This window comes from Procambarus clarkii, chromosome 66, assembly GCF_040958095.1.
Source record: "Procambarus clarkii isolate CNS0578487 chromosome 66, FALCON_Pclarkii_2.0, whole genome shotgun sequence".
NCBI classification, from domain to species: Eukaryota; Metazoa; Arthropoda; class Malacostraca; order Decapoda; family Cambaridae; genus Procambarus; species Procambarus clarkii.
In genome coordinates, this window is record NC_091215.1 from 23,401,923 (window position 1) to 23,421,358 (window position 19,436).

The 19,436-nt window shown below is 39.4% G+C and overlaps 1 protein-coding gene across 2 annotated transcripts in view; it reads left to right on the top strand.

Annotated features, from left to right (window-relative positions):
- The window catches only part of LOC123769186 (sorting nexin-25), a 41,089-nt gene extending 23,457 nt beyond the window's left edge, over window positions 1–17,632 (top strand). For both annotated transcript variants that reach the window (XM_045760201.2, XM_045760202.2), the window contains 8 exons: window positions 484–620; window positions 3,486–3,659; window positions 3,962–4,206; window positions 6,385–6,639; window positions 6,972–7,193; window positions 10,264–10,410; window positions 11,397–11,535; window positions 15,038–17,632. In XM_045760201.2, the coding sequence (XP_045616157.1) occupies window positions 484–620; window positions 3,486–3,659; window positions 3,962–4,206; window positions 6,385–6,639; window positions 6,972–7,193; window positions 10,264–10,410; window positions 11,397–11,535; window positions 15,038–15,106 (1,388 nt within the window). In that variant the 3' untranslated portion in view covers window positions 15,107–17,632. The remainder of the gene's footprint in view (window positions 1–483; window positions 621–3,485; window positions 3,660–3,961; window positions 4,207–6,384; window positions 6,640–6,971; window positions 7,194–10,263; window positions 10,411–11,396; window positions 11,536–15,037) is intronic.
- The last annotated feature ends 1,804 nt before the right edge of the window (window positions 17,633–19,436 follow it).

Here is a 19,436-nt window from a genome sequence, read left to right on the forward strand (position 1 = left end):
AAATGCATTCTATTACAATGCTCCAATTGATCTTCACATTAATATATCAGATTAGTGTGATTTCTTGGTGTATCTGAAGCTGGAGCATACAGTTGATGAAAGGCTTTACCTACACCAGAGTGCTTGGGGGTTTCATATGTAAAACTTGGACTGGCTACAATAGAAGCCTCCAGATATACTGTGGATTCGGTGGAATCCCAGGTTGTATGAATGGTACCAAAATGTGACACAGGAGTAAGGTGCACAGCCAATTACTGGTTCGAGTCCCCTATTTGCCTTAACTGTATTTTTGATGAAAGAACTGTACATAATGCCTGTCTTCTTTGTGCTGTATGTACAATGGTTAATTTTCTATAAATATTTTTCTATAAATTCAGACATTCCATTTGTTGTTCTCGTAATTTATAAGTTTGTTGGATGTGCTCTTGCTCTGATTTTTCCCTTTCCTTTTAACATCTTTAAGTCTCATTTTCATATTTTCAGAGGAAGGAGGAACAGGAAATACAGAGGGAAGTAACACAGAAGCAATAGAACCTGTGCAAATGCAGCTTTCTGATCATTCCTCTTATGCCAGAAATAAATTGGCACACCTACAGGAAAGACTTACCAATAAGCTCTTGGTTTGTATTGCCTAATAAGCCTTTGTTACCTGTATTCTCATAACCTTTGTCTTGTTATCCGTAATAAATTGGTATAGATTCTGTGCTTTCTTTCTCTGAAGCTTTCTGGTGCTGAAGGCTCTGGTACAGAGACCTCCAATTGTACCAAGCTCCTTGACTTACTTAAGCTACTGTACTACAAACAAGGATCAAAATCTTATTTGATCCTAGAAGAGACCTATCAGATTCTCCTTTGCTTTCATGGTTCTCCAGTGATTGTTGTGCTGGTTGAAATTTGCTTATGTGGTCTTTCCTATGGTTTCATATTGGCTATAGGCACTTTCTGGCCAGTGCTTTGATACTTTTGCATATCTCTCTCTTTCCACTTCAAGCTTTTCAGGGTCTGATGCTATGGTACTCTTTGCCCTGTCACTCGTAGTTGTAAGAGTGTGTCGATCCTCAGCAGGAGCCGTTTCCTATGCTGGTGAGCTGTGGCGAGTGCATTTTCCAGTGAGGAAGTTGGCAGCATTTTTACCTGAATATACTGTACCTAAGGGGACCACCACCTTCAGTGACCTCCACTGGGATAGGAAGCCAGTGGGATAGGAAGCCAGTGGCTTGTTAATGATCCTCCCAATACAGTATTTCTAAGGATTTCTTCCAGTTTAATTTTAAACTGTAGTACTGTCATGGCATTTATGGTAGTTCCATGGGTTTAATATCCAGTGGGTAAAAAAGCATCTCCTGTTGTCTGTCCTATGTTCTGGCTTATTAAGCTTGAACTTGTTACCCCTTGTATGAGTAATTAAAGTTGTCTAATGCATTTTCTCTCGGTGCCTGCCTTGCATTCCTCCTGACTGTACTTAGTCATTGGATAACATTTTTACATACCAGTAGTACAGTCAGGTTAGTTCTCAACTTACAGTTGGGAATTCCGGGTTTGAATCCTGGGTGGGACAGAAATGGTTGGCTGCATTTCCTATCGCCTAATGCATCTGTTCACCTAGCAGGAAATTAGTACCCTAGGCAACCTGTCCTCTTACAAATTATGGCTGAATTGGCTATTTGCCCGTATGGCCAAAACTGGATGTAATTTGAAAATGGAAAAAAAATTGAAAATTTTGGATTTTTTTTTCCAAAACAGTATGTTAAGGGTCCTCTGGTAGGTTAGGAGGGCAGGAAATTCTCCTTAAGTTTCAAATTCATGAAAAATGTTAATTTAAAGTTTCCTCTTCTAACCTTTCCGAGTAAGCCGGAGGATTCAAACAGAAAATGGGACAGTACATCACTTTTGCGAGTCGATTTCATTTAAAATTATGGTCAGTTTTGGCCATGGCGCACATACGAGCGAAAAGTGACGTTATTTTTAAGAAGATGGGTTGACTCAGGAGTCTTGTTGTGGGGTTGCATCCTGGGGAAGGTCAGTAATTTGACTTTGAGAGGGGACCTTGATATTGGCCTAACACGTATATATACACACTGGCTGCCTGTCCCCAACACAATGCATTATTAAATGTTTTATCTTCATCTGTTTCATGCATCTTCTTCCTATAAGGATTCCTTCTTCAGTGTGGTGATGGTGTTAGCTTTGGAATCTGGTAGTCGCACTAGTAAGCTTCACACCCTTCGCCAGTGGAAAGGGTTTTGTTCATTTATGCCTGTTTTTCTCCCGCTCCCACATTCTCCAATGTTTTAAGAATGAGTTCACTGCCATCCAGAGGAATCCCTTGGTCATTGACTCGTGATTTGGCTGGCTGGTAGTCCATTATATGCTCTGTCCTGCAGCTGCTGTGCACTGTATTTAGTCTGGGGTGCCAAGGGATAACTGTCATAAGTCATCAGGAGGGTTGTTCAATTTGGCTTTCATCCATATCAAAAGTCTTTCTGTAACCCCTTCAGTGTGTCCTAGTTTCCAGAACAACCTCTTGTGTAGGACTGTCAAATGCTGTTCTTAGGTCCAGATAAATTCAGTCGACCCAACCATCCTGTAAAATATCTGTGGCTTTCTCATTGAAACTATGATGATTTGTTACACAGTATCATACTGTAGCCATGCTGTCTGTGTGTGTGTTATTATATAATTTCTCTCCATTGGTTTTAATTATATTAAACGTGGTGGTAAAGTGTACCACAAAATTACGAGTTTATATTTTAAAGGGTATTCTTTGCTACCTTGGTGACTTGTCACCTTGGGGTCACCAAGATAACATCTAGTAGCAGTCATGGGAGTTGGAGCTTGGGTTGCTTATCTGTTGCTAAGCATCATTTAATTTCATAACGGCAGTGGTTTTTGTTTCGTTTTAAACTTTCTGCGTCGTTTCCTTGGTTTTTGGGCCAGTCTCTGATCCCCGTGCTCATTTTGTCTGAGAGTAAACAAGTCTTACAAATGCTGGAGAACTACTGAGGGACCATTCAGTCTTTGGTTTCATTACATTCAATGCTCTTATGGTACTGAAAATTGCATTCATATAATAAGAGCTTGACAATGCAAATTTTAGGTAACCCAAATTAATTTGCATTCATCATTCTTTTTAGTAAACCATGAGAGATTTGGCACTCCTCCTGCACAATAAAGTGCAGGAGTGAGTAGCTAAACTGGAGGAGACCAGGCTGTGGCACAATGTATTGCAAATTATTGTGGCACGTTGCATATTGCAATGTATTGCACAACGTATTGTAGTTATTTAGATATTCCTCATATACTGGTACAGTATAATTAAAGTATAACTAACTTGTACTTTTTTTCAGCATTAATTAATGTTCTATCTTGTTCATTTTGCATATGAATTTACTATGTGCTTCTATAATTTTTAAGTTACTGTAATACGTAAAATTGTCTTGTTGAAGGGAACAGGGGATGACATATTAATATTAGTTTAATATCAGGCACTCCAAGCCTTACGTCAGTGTGGTAAAGCAGATGGAAAAGTAATCACACACTTGGAGGGGGAAATTAGCCAGCTACGCAGTGACCACAAGTTGCTAGAGACTCATGTGGAGAGAACAGGGCTTTGGAGCGATAACATTGGTCGTTGGCGGGTTCATGTTCAAAGTGTCCAGGTTAGTGTATCCAGTTTGACAGAAGATGAAGAGACGACGATGTTTCGGTTCATCCTGGACCATTATAAAATCCAGGATGGACTTGATAATGGTATAAGACAGCCCGAAACATTGTCGTTTCTTTGTCTTCTGGTGTGTGGGGTTTGGTAGTCATATTTTCAACCACATTATTATGACTCTTCTGCATCCAGTTCTGTTCAATATAGTGATATCAAATGCGAGAATTGTTTAACATGAGATCAATCTACTGGAGAACCAAGCCTTGTACTGTGTTTAATATTTTTGTTTTAAATCCATTCTAGCTCATCGAAGAGAAAGATATCCCGCACCTGGTGTTGTTAGTTCACCTAAATTCTGAAGAGATAAAGACCTTGCCGTGCCAAGATCTTTGCTCGGCATCTGCCTTGGCATCTTCCACCTCATCATTACTGTCATCTTGTGCTACCTTGGATACCCCAGAGTCTTTGGTTGTCAGTTCGAGCCCTGCACATGGCTGGGTTATTGTGAGAAAATTGCTGCAACTTGTAGATCTGCACAGAAAGTTATGGTAAGTTACTGTTAAAAGTAAATATATAGTTTTACAGGCTATGCTGATCATTGATAAAAGCATGCCAACAGCTTTCAAAATTAATGTGTTAATTTGTTGGTACTGTATTATTTGCTAATACTTTCCATGACCTTTTCATTCATAAAACCTGCTTTCAGATGCACACACCATATTTTCCAATCTACTTCCTGGCCCCTTTCCTTCTACCTGTAAATTCATTCAAATTTTACACAGTCATCATTCGTTTGTTCAACATGATTGTCATAACACAAGCTCCCTAATCTTGCTATGTATTCATTGAGTTTGCTTTGCATTTTTCCCTGATTTTATTATTCCTTATTCTATCCATCCTAGCATCATTAATACTCCTTGGATTGTACATGTCTTCTACTCTAACATGATTTTATATGGCGAGAACAAAGTAGTGATATGAATGTAAAGAAACGCCAAGACGAGTTTTTTCTTCAATCGGAGACGATTGCTTCAGTCTTTGTTCTGTGTCTTCAGTCTCCCTGTTTAAATTATTTGTTCTTTGTAGGGATAATAGTGTCTACTTAAGCTTTCCGGTTATTTTTTTATCCCTTCTGTAGTGCCATCTGCATTATCTTTCTAAGCTGGTCCTCTTTCTGAATTTTCGCAAAGGAACACATATCAAGAAACTGTGTGCTTCAACAGTCGGTTGTTCTATTCCTTGTGTGGGATTTTTATTACTTACAACAGTTTCCATTATATGTTTGAAAGTTTCATGTATATTTTTTCCCTAATCTATCCCTTTTATTATTAAAATTTAATTTATTGAATAACCCTTCTCGCTTAATAATTTTTTTTAGACCTTTTGCGAGTGTCTGTTAGTTTGCACTTCAATGAGCTTATCACAGTTTATGGGGTATCTGAGATTGTAATGTCCCTGGAGCCAGATTCACGAAGCAGTTACGCAAGTACTTGCAAACGTGTACATCTTTCCTCAATCTTTGATGGCTTTGGTTACATTTATTAAACACTTAACAAGCATGAAAACTTCCCAATCAACTGTCAACTGTTGTTGTTTATAAACAGCCTCCTGGTGCTTCGGAGCTCATTAACTGTTTAATAATTGTAAACAAAGCTGCCAAAGATTGAGAAAGGATGTACAGGTTCGTAAGTACTTGTGTAAGTGCTTCGTGAATCTGGCCCCTGATTATTTCTTCATTGTTCGTGAAGTTCAAATCTAGAATATTTTCGGTTCGAGTTGGCTGTTATCTGCTAGACAAGTGAATTTTTTTTACTGAACCTAAGTAGTTCCCTGACCTGTAGTTGGTTATTTCCAGATAGATTTCCTGGTATAATATTATTGTTTGCTATTCTCCATCTTAGACCAGTCGGGTTGAAGTCTCTTGGGAAGATATTAGGTATTGGGTTTGGCAGTTGAGGCTATTTTTTATCTTGTTTATCTGTTCTGCAAATTCCTCAACTGTTGCATCTAGAGGTTTGTATACAAGAATAATGACAAGAGTTTATTTTATGTATTTTCCTCTTTGGTTTTATGCAATTAAACTCCGTGGTATTACTCCATTCATCGTTTAAGCCAGTCGTGGATGCATTGGGTCTTGGCTAGAGTTTAGAGTCCAGGGGTCAGATTCACGAAGCAGTTACGCAAGTACTTACGAACATGTACATCTCTCCCCAATCTTTGATGGCTTTGGTTACATTTCTTAAACAGCTTACAAGCATGAAACTTCCAAATCAACTGTTATTGTTATAAACAGCCTCCTGGTGCTTCGGAGCGCATTAACTGTTTAATAATTGTAAACATAGCCGCCAAAGATTGAGAAAAGATGTACAGGTTTGTAAATGCTTGCATAACTGCTTCGTGAATCTGGCCCCAGCTCTCACCATATTAGTCCGGGGGGGTGTGGTTGCAACAAGTGGTGTGGATAGCCTGCCCCCCCAATCACCTCCCTCCCTCAGTATTGCTCAATGACTGCTCAATGTTATTGAGCAGTCTTGATGCTATTGATCAGCCTCTTTCTCTTTCTTTCACTGGAATTATTCACTGGTTATTTGATTCTCTTTTTCAGAAATGTTTTTTATATATAATCAACTTGTATATAGTGTAACTGAATTCTTTACAGGATAATTATTACTTTTGTGATTGCTCGAAGAAATATTTCACTTTAATTCCTATTTTGTTCTTCTTAGTCAAATTGCTCCATGGATGAAAGCAGTGGAACTACCTTCTGTACCAAGTAAAATGTTTGGCAAAGTTGCTGACAAAGCTCATCTAGAAAAAGTGCGTGTCGTGGCACAGACGTATTTTGATGCAGTTTTAAGTGACGAGAAACTCTCTGGCTCGGAACTTATATATGCTTACTTGTCGCCATCCCCAGAACATTTAAAGCAAGTAGAAATACAACGAAAGAAATCAAAATTCTCATTTTCTACGTTCTTTAAAGGGTAATTTGCAGTCACAAACGGTTCTCTTATCAGCCTTTTTATCATTTTAATTATGAAATAATGCGTATTTTGCATGTATAACACTTGCCACATGTTAATGACGCATATCTTTAACTTGTTGCATGGCATGACTTGACGGCAATATATATATTCTGTATTAAATATTCGTATGTCTTTCAATTACTTGTACTCTTAGTACCAAGAGTAAGTTAGCTTATGTATTATCTCCATTATCCAGTAGAAAATTCCTGATATATATATATATACCACTAAATATTAGTTCATACCTATTAATAACATTGTTTATAATTGTAATTTCCCTCTTATTTCAGAGGTGATGGCAAGAGTGACAGTGATGAGGAAGACTTAGGGTTGATAATGGATGGTGGAGAGACATCAGCCGATGGAGGGAGTGGCGATGGTGGGAAGGACTCGATAGCAGAACCTCTCTTTTCGTTCCTAGAGGAACTTTGTGAGCTTAGGGGTGTCAGCAAATGGCTTAGAAAAACTTTGATTTCCTTCGTTCAAATCACATATGGGAAAACAATCACTAAGTAAGTGCTGTGAAATGCTGTTAGTGTTTTCAAATACAAAACATTTTGTTATGTAAACAATTCTTCTTAGCTTGTTTTTATTACATACATTTTATTGATTAACACTTTGGCGTACCCCGCGCGCCACCCCTCAACTGTGCGATATGGGACCCAGGGTGTCACGGGAGCGCGCGTAAATTCTGAAAAGTGTATACTCTCCAACTTTGTCACCTTAATTCTCGTCCTACGAGATTAAATTTGGTATCATTGTGTTCGCAATAGAATTCTCTACAGCACTAAATGCATATAAACTCCAAAAGCCCGGCTAATTACCCGCAGCAAACAGAGAAAGTGCGAATGAGTTACCCAGGAGCGCGCAAACGCGATAAAATGTTTTCACTATTTTCACTCGGGTCACCTCAATTTTTGTCCTAGGTCTTTCATTTTGGTCTCAATGGGTTTGCAATAGAATTCTCTAGAGGAACATTAGCATATAAAATAAAAAACCTGGTCACGCTCCAACCGCCAACGAGTTGAAGACGGGCCACACGTTAGCCGCGAGTGAGCGCTCAGACGCCTTCCAGCTACACTCCCAATTCCCGCCCTTTTCAAGCCTTTCTTTCGTAATTTTCTTCCTGGAAGGGCCTTGTTCATGATTACTATCCATCGTGGAGTAAGCGTAGATAGTTTCTAAAGCCGCAGTAAGAAATATAGCCACGGAAAATAGCCGAAATGTTCACACGTTTGAGATGCGAGGAGAGGCGACATTGGTCACAACAGTGGAGCGAAAACAATGGGCCCACGGCGTGTGCCAAGCCGCCTGAGGGCCACGAAGCTCAACAAAGAAAATGGGAAGACATCGGCGCACATTTTAAAACCAGTCCCCCCAAAATCGGAAAAAACCCTGATTTTTGGCGATTATTTAAAGTGGATGACGCAATGCTGCGTCATCCCCAGTATTACCGACAGTAAACGGGTGACGCAATGCTGCGTCATGCCCGGGCGAAAGTGTTAAATGGTCTTGTATTTGCAAATGGGGTTGTAGATTTATAGAAATTGCCAGGTAATATAATAGGTGTAGAACAACTGTCTCCTTTCAGCCGTAGGTTAGCTATACAGTGAATGGGGGAGGGGAATATGTGTGTTTAATTACATAAGTGTAGTTACAGGACGAGAGCTAAGCTTGTGGTGTACTGTTTTCCCAGTACTTTTTCATATAACACTTTGAAACTACTGATGGGTTTTGCCTCATACACCACCTCCCTTAGCTTGTTCCAACCATCTACCACTAAGTGGCTCCCAGAACTGAAGGGCAAGAGCTACGAGGAGAGGTTAGAGGCATTAAATATGCCAAAACTAGAAGACAGAAGAAAGGTGATATGATCACTACATACAAAATAGTAACAGGAATTGATAAAATTGATAGGGAAGATTTCCCGAGACCTGGAACTTTAAGAACAAGAGGTCATAGATATAAACTAGCTAAACACAGATGCTGAAGAAATATAAGAAAATTCACTTTCGCAAACAGAGTGGTAGACGGTTGGAACAAGTTAGGTGAGAAGATGGAGGAGGCAAAGACCGTCGGTAGTTTCAAAGCGTTATATGACAGAGTGCTGGGAAGACGGGACACCACGAGCATAGCTCTGATCCTGTAACTACACTTAGGTAATTACTCTGCAAAATAAGACTTTCTAATTTTTTTTTTTCCACCTCTCTTTCCTTAGCTTGAAACTGTGTCCTCTTGTTCGTGATGTTGCTGGTTTCAGGAATTCCTCCTTGTCAGTTTGGTAGATTTCTGTTAAAATTTTGTATGTGGTGATCATGTCACCCCTCTTCTATCTTCTAGTTTAGGCATGTTTAATGTCTGTAGTCTCTCCTCATAACTCTTGTTTTTCAGTTCAATAAGCCATTTTGTAGCATGCTACTACACCTTTTCCAATTTCTTTGTGCTAATTGAGATTTGGGCACCATACAACTGCTGCATATTCCAGTTTTTGGTCTCACAAAAGTCATGAACAGTTTCTTTAGTATCTCACTATCCATATAATTAAAAGAAAGTCTGAAGTTGGAAAGCAACACGTACACTCCTCTCAATGTTTTTTGTGTTCCCCTGGCGATGGCTTACTATCCAAAACCACCTTTAGGTCTTGTTCTTCATTAGAGTTCTATAATTCCATTCCACATAATTTGTAAGTTGTGTGTTGTCTATTTTCTCTGAATCCACATTTCATAACAAGAGATTTATCCACCTGAATTCCATTTGCCACTTTATGCTCTGCGCCTCCTATCTTCCACAGTATCTTAGCATCATCTGCAAACGTGTTCAAATAATTCTGTATTCCTTCTGGTAGATCGTTTGTTAACGATGAACATTATTGGTGCAAGAACTGAACACTGTGGTACTCCGCTAGTAACACTCCTGCAGTCAGATACATCATCTCTGATTACTGCCCTCGTCTGTCTGTCAGAAAGTTTTTCATCCATGTCAGAAGTCTCCCTGTCACTCCTCCAGCATGTTTCAGTTTCCAGAACAGCCTCTTATGTGGGGGACTGTCAAAAGCATTTTTTAGGTCCAGATAGACAAAGTCAACCCAACCACCTCTTTTCTGTATTATCTCTGTGGCTCTTGTTATAAAAACCCGCAGCCTGACGTACGAGTAACAGTCTGATTGATCGGATATTTTTTGGAGGTGCTTGTCAAGTTCTCTTGAACACTGAAGGGTCGACTAGTTACAGCCCTTATGTGTAGTGGAAGCGTGTTGAACAGTCTTTGGCCTCTTATGTTGATAATTCTCTCTGAGTACCTATTGCACCTCTATGGTGTGAATATAATGAATGAATGATAATTTGATGTTTTTATTTGCCAAACAAAATTCAGAAGGAAGTTCTGAATCTTAGTATTTTGAAGTACGTACTCAATTGTATAAATTTGTCTTTTTGATATCTGAGACCAATTGCAGGGTAAAACATAATTTGAAAAGATACTTGTTCCTATGCCTATCATAATATTAATATCCAGAGTATGGTTGAAGTTACTGAGATGATGCCCAGATATTGGAATTGCACCATGGTCTAATTTTGCTTTCAGACATGTACGGGAAACGGTATCTGGCATGCTCAGTGAATCAATGGTACTGTACTACATGCACACGGTTAAAGACGATCTTTGGCCCTCGCAAGATGAGATACAAGCACCACACCAACCTCGGACGGAAGAGGACAAACTTAGAACAAGGTTACCTCTCGTCAACATAATGTTTTTATTATGTATCATATTTTCTTCATTTGTTCTCGAGCAAAACTTCCAAGTATTATAACTGACACATAATAGGCTTTTGAAAACAATTTATTTGCCACTTCCTTATAGTAGTGCATGCAGAATATTCTGAAAATTAGAAGAGTTAGAAGCCTTTTGGGTGTAAAATAGCCGGTAGCATTATTTGAAACATCTCATCATGGCATCTTTATTATTTATATAGTTGTCGGTGAGAATTTACTTTTGTTTTCACAATAAAAACAAAATTTGCTTAAAGAATTCATTGTCTAAGAATTTTCAAAAATGCTAAGAATGAGGACCAAACCACACATCAGAAGATAAGATGATGGCATTTCTGTCCATTCTGTATCGAGTAGATTGTCGACTTGATAATTGACCAGGACGGACTGAAACATTGTTGTCTCTTCATCTTCAAACCAGAAGTTTGATCATCATGCTAAGGATAAGGTGGTACTGTACAGGTAATGCGAGGCTTGTATACACAACATAGTTGTCAATGATGATTGTATCTTATTATCTAATGAACACATTCAAGTTCCACAAATAAGTGCCGTATTTTGCATTTTTTGGTTTAAACGTGCTATGACATTCAATAGTTATGTACTTAAAATATTGCCAATTATCTTTCTAAAAGAAATTATATTGGTTGGACAGATAACCTGCATTAGTATGTTATCATGATGCCAGTTGTTGAGCACATTAAACATAAAAATGGTCTAAATTTTTATATGTTGATGTATTACATGTTAGATCTCCTTAAACAAAATTGGGAGTTTACTGTAATAAGATAAACAATATATATTTACTAGTTAATAGAATGTAACCATAACTCATTAACTAATAGGTACATTGTGATAAATTAACTGCAGTCTTTGATGCTATTGATACAATGACACCTGAATTGTAATCTTTTTGGCTCTAACCTACAAAAACCTTATTTTCAGATATGAAGCACGGGAGCAATTTGTCAATAACTTGCCTGTTCTTTTGTGTACTCTGGTGGGTCAGCAAAATGCTCGTCGGGGGGCAACAAAGCTCTTCACCACTCTTCAACATCATGCACTTAATAAAAACTTGTTTTACGTAAGTTTTGCCTATTTTTCTTGAAGTAATGTACTGTACAGTAATTGTATAAAACTGAAATGTTCATTTATTGATGAGGGAAGTAAAAGATATTAATTCATCCAGCTAGATTATCTTCCTCTTTAAACAAGTCATAATCATTTAATGATGCAGCAGAAGAATATTCTAAAATGTAAAACTCTTTCACAGAATAACTTTCTTGAAACATTTATGGCACAGTATTTAATAGGTAAAAATTTATAGCATTAATACATTTTACAAAAAATCTCTCGGCTGCGTGTATTCGCCACTAGTATGCATTATTTATAACAGTGTATACAATAAACAACCTGGATGATGTGGATATTTTGCATTTCTACACTAAGGCGACTATCTTCAGCGACCCTGATGGGAATAGGAAGTCGGTAGCTTGCCAAAGGTTTCTACATTGTTCCTAAAGGATTTTTAACATATAATTGTAAAATAAATGTGGGGGAAAAAATAGAAGGGGTTTGTGCCCGTGGCAACGTAGTCTAGGAGATAGGATGCATTATAAGAATATATAGGAACATTTGATACAGGCAAAACAAGTAAGCCACAATGTTCATGACTTTTGTTAGGCCAAAGCTAGAATATGCAGTGGTTGTATGGTGCCCATATCTTAAGAAGCACATCAACAAACTGGAAAAGGTGCAAAGATATGCCACTAAGTGGCTCCTAGAACTGAAAGACAAGAGCTATGAGGAGAGGTTAGAGGCATTAAATATGCCAAAACTAGAAGACAGACGAAAAAGACGGGATATGATCACTATGTACAAGATAGTAACAGGAATCTATAAAATTGATAGGGAAGACTTCCTGAGATCTGAAACTTCGAGAACAAGAGGTCATAGATTTAAACTAAACAAATCTGGCAAAGAAATATAAGAAAATTCACTTTCGCAAACAGTGGTAGACGGTTGGAACAAGCTAAGGGAGAAGGTGGTAGAGGCCAAAACAGTTAGTACTTTCAAAGCATTATACGACAGAGTGCTGGGAAGATGGGACACCACGAGCGTAGCTCTCATCCTGTAACACACGTGGGTAATTATAATATAGGTGCAAGCTCCCACAAACGCTTATAAACATAGAACACGAGAAGGTAATATATAATATATATATTATATAATATATATATATTATATAATGTATATAATTTATTATATATATTATATAATATAAATGTCAGTGGTAAGGTTCAACCACAGAAAACAGTTGAATAGAAGCAGTAGAGGATGTCCCGTCCTCATTAAGAAAATGTGTGAAGTATGGGAAGAACTGCAAAGTTTTGTTGAAAAAACTGATCCAGATGAAGCTGTAGCAGGCCATTGTATTGACCTTTTAAATGACAATGTGATGTCTTACTACAGGCAAGTGTTATTATGTAGGGAAAAACAAGTGTCTTTAGACAGATTCTTAGTAAGACAAGCAAGCAGTGAGCCACAACCAGTCCTAGTGGTATGCCTGCAAAATGCAGGAGAGTACCTCAGAAGTCCTCACTGCCTGATGTTATAATGGAAGGGGACTCCCCTTCCAAACAGTAACACCTCTCCTCCTCCCCACCGTCTTCCATACGCCAACAAGAGTCCTCGATAAAGGCAAGATATACAGTACATACTGTATTGTAGCTAGTACAAAAAGACTGGTATTCGGTATAAAATGTATTTTTAAGTTAATATTTTTAGGGGTGTGGAACGGATTAATTCAATTTACATTATTTCTTATGGGAAAATTTGTTTCAACTTACAAATTTTTTACTTATGACCCATCTCTGGGAACGGATTAAATTCATAAGTCGAGGCCCCACTGTATGTCTACTTTACCGAATAACGGAAATACTGAAAGGAAATGGCAGAGTAGCAGGTATTGTAGCAGAGTGAAGAGTGTCAGGGATATATGTATGCTGTACATATAGGAAAAAGACACAATTCCTGCAGAATAAAGCTTGTTCAGAGCTATCCCACTTGAATGCTACCTTTCTTCCCTCATTGGGTATGAGTATTAAAGTCAGATAAGGGCCACAACCAGCAGAAGCACAATGACCTCAATAGGCTCACTATTACTGTCAAAAATCCCTTCCAAGCCCAATTTTTCACTAAAATGAAAGTAAAATAATACCCTCACTAACTACCACCTTGCCCACTTGGTTGTAGCACCTATGACCACACTGGGTTCCTTGCCTCAAGGCTCTCATTATTCCTGGTTGTAGCACCCACACCAGGTTAGTGCATCAAGGCGCACTCAGTTCCTGGTTAATACCCAGCTAAGATACTTATGTTCATCTATTAAACTTTGTTTTTAACTAGGCAGTTGGCTCTTGTGTATAAGGAACATCTTGTGTGTGTTTACAAGTCGTTTGTGTATCTGAAGTTTCTTGACATTTTATGGACCCCTTCCTGCTTGATGTGTGGACCATTCCTTATTTCAAGTGGTCGCAAAACACTAGAATTAAAGCACTCATTAATGTAAGCATAAATTATGGAGTTAACAGTTTCATAAAGAGGAAGTAAAATTGTGAAACAAATGATTTTGCTTTTAACAAATAGTGTATCATGAAGGGCCTTATCAGTCTGGCTTCAATAACTTTAAAAAAAAAAAAACAATCATTTAATAAGACCTAACCAATTCAGCATGTCAAATCTTGATCTGCCAATAATGCAGAGAAACCAGGCTTAGAGACGTATGCTTTCTAAGTTTTTTTTTTTTTTTTTTTTTTTTTTTTTTTTTTTTTTTTTTTTTTTTTTTTTTTTGAGATGTATACAAGAGTTGTTACATTCTTGTACAGCCACTAGTACGCGTAGCGTTTCGGGCAGGTCCCTGGAATACGATCCCCGCTGCGAAGAATCATTGTTACAACCAAGTACACATTTTACTGTTGAGTTAAACAGAGGCTACAGTTAAGGATTTGCACCCAGTAAATCCTCCCTGGCCAGGATACGAACCCATGACAAAGGGCTCGCGGAACGCCAGGCGAGTGTCTTACCATTACACCACGGAGGCTATTGGGGACAGGAATCCTATTAGGTTTATCGAGGTCCCCTCAGGCCAACAACTGATACTACATAGGATGCAACCCAAAACAGTTGTCTAGTACTTACTTACCGATTGCTAAATGGACAAAAAATTCAGTTGTAAGGAAATGTGGCCAAATGTCTCATCCTGTTAGTGCCCAGATGTTTATGGAGGATTCTAGGCAAGGTCCCAAGGAGATTCCCGAGCAGAGTTGCAAGGTTTTTTGAGTTGCGTGACAAGGAGGTTCGAGAGCCAAATGCCAATAACAGAGTACAGCTCTATAGTAAATTTTAATTATTTTTTACAACTTCATCTTTATATTGCAGAATAACTCTTATTTTTCCTCTAATTTGTTAACAAATTGTACTTGTACCCTATACAGTATGCTACATAGCCTTCCTGGTTTGGTGTATAAGTGTACAGTATTTAATTTTTAAATATCATAAGTATTTGAAATTTGTGTTTATTCCAGACTGTGCTAGAAGTCCTCCTCAAAGAATTGTTTCCTGAACTCCAAGAACATATTGACAAGAAATTGTGAGGTTCAGTGTAACTTCAGAGGATTGAAAATATCCAGTATATTTACTAGTGGTATCGGTTGCATTGTGGTCCTGTGTGGAATTAACTAGCCCAAGTCTGAGTGGAAACTGATCCTCATCAGGATCTGTTATTGGAAGTAGACCTGGCTGCCATGTGTAAACCAAGGAGAAAAATGTGGTATTCGGACTACAACATGCTTTCTAGATGCCTTGGGACAGAGACTGAACGAATAATTGATAGTGTCCAGGTAAGTGTGGGTGTCGGGAATGGTGGTTGGATTTTTACATGTGGGTTTGGGTATCAGTGTGTGGGTGCTTGCATATGGGTGTTGGCATGTAGGAAGTATGAGGGATTGGTGTTGCTTAGTGTGTGGAGATGACTGGCAGAGGTCCACAAGCTAGAGTTGACCCTAGCTGGGGAGGGGTCAGGGAGGTGGTGCAGTTGTTGTTCACTCGTGTGACGAATTGTAAATAACGACGTAATAATTATTTGGTTATTTAATAATTTAGATATTTACAAGAATATAAAATGGGGGTATTGACAATTGAAAGCATATAAAGTTACTTCATCCTACAGTAAATATTAACACTTGTATTGGTTGAGTTGGGGAGGGGGGGAACTGAACAGGAAGGAGACGGGTGATTATTTGTCCATCATTGTCTCCCCACTCTGTGCAGCCTGTCCACGCTGACAGGTAAGTTGACAGATTTTTATTTTCTGGCTGGTTCTTTGGGTGGAGATGGTGTCCAGCACTAGCTAGACTGAGAGGTGAGCTCCTGGTTTACCCTCAGGGCATGGTGGGCAGCTGGCTCCTGCTCTCCCAGATGTCTTGCCTTGCCTGGCAATGAAACTAGGATATGGTCATTTGTGAGCCGATTGTGGTCACTAGTGTGTTACAGGTCGATAAGATAAACTTCTAAAATAAACTATATACAGTGTAATGTTTCACCATACCATAGAGGTACCAGTTTTATGAGTTCCAGGTTGTCTAGTCATACTGAAAGTTCCTAAGCAGGATAAGCAAATTTGATATTTAACACTGTAGAGTTAACTAAACAATATAAGTGTATCGGAGAATTCATTACAGTAGGGTATCTTGCATTATTACTGTGATATTACAAAACCAAAGAAATAATTCTTAAGTTATATTGGGCAGTATTGTTATGGTCACAAATGATAGTGTAATTTGAAAATACAAATGCAGATAATGTTAAAGGTTTTAATAAAATAACTATGATTACTAGAGTGTGTTTTAAAGATAATTCTATTGAAACTGTCCTGCTTTGAATGCAGAAATTAGGATTTAATGAGTACTGTACTTTAAAAAGGGGTATTTACTATTTGTGCCTGAAGGATTGAGATGTTAGCTCGATCCTGTGTGTGACATTAAAGTGTGGGGATGGCCCATTTATTTTTTGGTGCACATTCAGTAATGCACCGATACATTTATTTTGGCATTATGACTACAAAATCAGTGGCCCATACCCATTAGCCAAAATAAAATGTTCTTTTCCACTCGTCTTAAAACTTTCCTTATTCTTAGTAATAGCAAAACTTGGTTAGTATAGCAGAGAGTAAGTCATAATAACATGGCTGAAAATTAGTAACCCAACCCTCGCATGAAAAGATAGAAAAGTGAAGATGTTTCGGTCCATCCTGGATCCTTATAACAGCTTTGTAAAAGTCCAGGATGGAATAAAATGTCATCACTTTCAGTTCATACTTGTATTGTAACACCTTGTTGGTGCTTTTTTTTTTTTTTTTTTAACAAAATTATTTAAAAAAAATTATTTAACTGATGAAAAATTCACAGTACAAGTATTCTTATGCTAGACTTTAACCACTATTGTCTGTTCCTGACATGTCAAGCAATTATGTTTTTAAATAACACTGTACAAAAAACTGTATATTATTCCATAGCATTAGTGTCAATTGATGTTGATCATAACTATTTCAATACTTAAAAAGCACCATTGTTGGCAAGCATGTGAATATATAGTATTCCTAGTCCAATATGCCTGTGCCTGTTGGCTTAATTAAGGGTTTAAAATGTTTTAACTTCATATAAAACTGTATAGGTTGTCATATCTGAAGCTACATACATATATATGTTTACTAAATACAGTACAGTTTCCCAGCTGTATAAATTGTTATTTTCAGTGTGATTCATAATATGTGAACCTTTCGTTGTACAGAAATAGTAATGATTATTTACTACCTTAGTTGCTTCCATACAAATGTGCATATTGTGTTTTCTGGCATATAAGATGCACCTAACTTTAAAGGATATTTTGTGGAAAATTAAGTAACAAGTGGTTTTGTAAGGAAAAAACCAATATATATATATATATATATATATAATATATATATATATATATATATATAATATGACACATACTGTTAGTGGACCAAAAGCATGCATCCTATTTGCCAGAAAATACATTAATTATACATACTGTACTTATTCACACGATTTTTAACTGACATATTTGTTATCAAGTCGGTATAAAAATTACTGTAAATCATATTACTATACTGTATATTTATCCTGGGTAATACTGAGCACATCATGAAATTAATGATACTTGACACTTGGCATAATACTTGACACTAAGCATCAATTATTCTTAGGATTGAGTGCTTTTATTACCAAGGGAAAGTCATTTTAGGAGCTACGGAGCCTTCCGTGAGGTCCTGCGACCACGGAGCCTTCCGTGAGGTCCTGCGACCACGGAGCCTTCCGTGAGGTCCTGCGACCACGGAGCCTTCCGTGAGGTCCTGCGACCACGGAGCCTTCCGTGAGGTCCTGCGACCACGGAGCCTTCCGTGAGGTCCTGCGACCACGGAGCCTTCCGTGAGGTCCTGCGACCACGGAGCCTTCCGTGAGGTCCTGCGACCACGGAGCCTTCCGTGAGGTCCTGCGACCACGGAGCCTTCCGTGAGGTCCTGCGACCACGGAGCCTTCCGTGAGGTCCTGCGACCACGGAGCCTTCCGTGAGGTCCTGCGACCACGGAGCCTTCCGTGAGGTCCTGCGACCACGGAGCCTTCCGTGAGGTCCTGCGACCACGGAGCCTTCCGTGAGGTCCTGCGACCACGGAGCCTTCCGTGAGGTCCTGCGACCACGGAGCCTTCCGTGAGGTCCTGCGACCACGGAGCCTTCCGTGAGGTCCTGCGACCACGGAGCCTTCCGTGAGGTCCTGCGACCACGGAGCCTTCCGTGAGGTCCTGCGACCACGGAGCCTTCCGTGAGGTCCTGCGACCACGGAGCCTTCCGTGAGGTCCTGCGACCACGGAGCCTTCCGTGAGGTCCTGCGACCACGGAGCCTTCCGTGAGGTCCTGCGACCACGGAGCCTTCCGTGAGGTCCTGCGACCACGGAGCCTTCCGTGAGGTCCTGCGACCACGGAGCCTTCCGTGAGGTCCTGCGACCACGGAGCCAGTAATTATCAAGAAGAGGCAATGTAGGACATTGCGAATACCAAGTTTTCCGCAGTTTTGCGACTACGGAAGATCCGTAGTCGGAAAAAGCAGCCTGTTTTCCGACTACGGAAGATCCGTAGTCGGAAAAAAGTTGGTTTCCGACTACGGAAGATCCGTAGTCGGAAAAAGCAGCCGGTTTTCCGACTACGGAAGATCCGTAGTCGGAAAAAGAAGTTGGTTTCCGACTACGGAAGATCCGTAGTCGGAAAAAGCAGCCTGTTTTCCGACTACGGAAGATCCGTAGTCGGTTTTCCGACTACGGAAGATCCGTAGTCGGAAAAAAAGTTGGTTTCCGACTACGGAAGATCCGTAGTCGGAAAAAGCAGCCTGTTTTCCGACTACGGAAGATCCGTAGTCGGTTTTCCGACTACGGAAGATCCGTAGTCGGAAAAAGCAGCCTGTTTTCCGACTACGGAAGATCCGTAGTCGGTTTTCCGACTACGGAAAGATCCGTAGTCGGTTTTCCGACTACGGAAGATCCGTAGTCGGAAAAAGCAGCCGGTTTTCCGACTACGGAAGATCCGTAGTCGGAAAAAGAAGTTGGTTTCCGACTACGGAAGATCCGTAGTCGGAAAAAGAAGTTGGTTTCCGACTACGGAAGATCCGTAGTCGGAAAAAGCAGCCTGTTTTCCGACTACGGAAGATCCGTAGTCGGTTTTCCGACTACGGAAGATCCGTAGTCGGAAAAAAGTTGGTTTCCGACTACGGAAGATCCGTAGTCGGAAAAAGCAGCCGGTTTTCCGACTACGGAAGATCCGTAGTCGGTTTTCCGACTACGGAAGATCCGTAGTCGGAAAAAGCAGCCGGTTTCCCGACTACGGAAGATCCGTAGTCGGAAAAAGAAGTTGGTT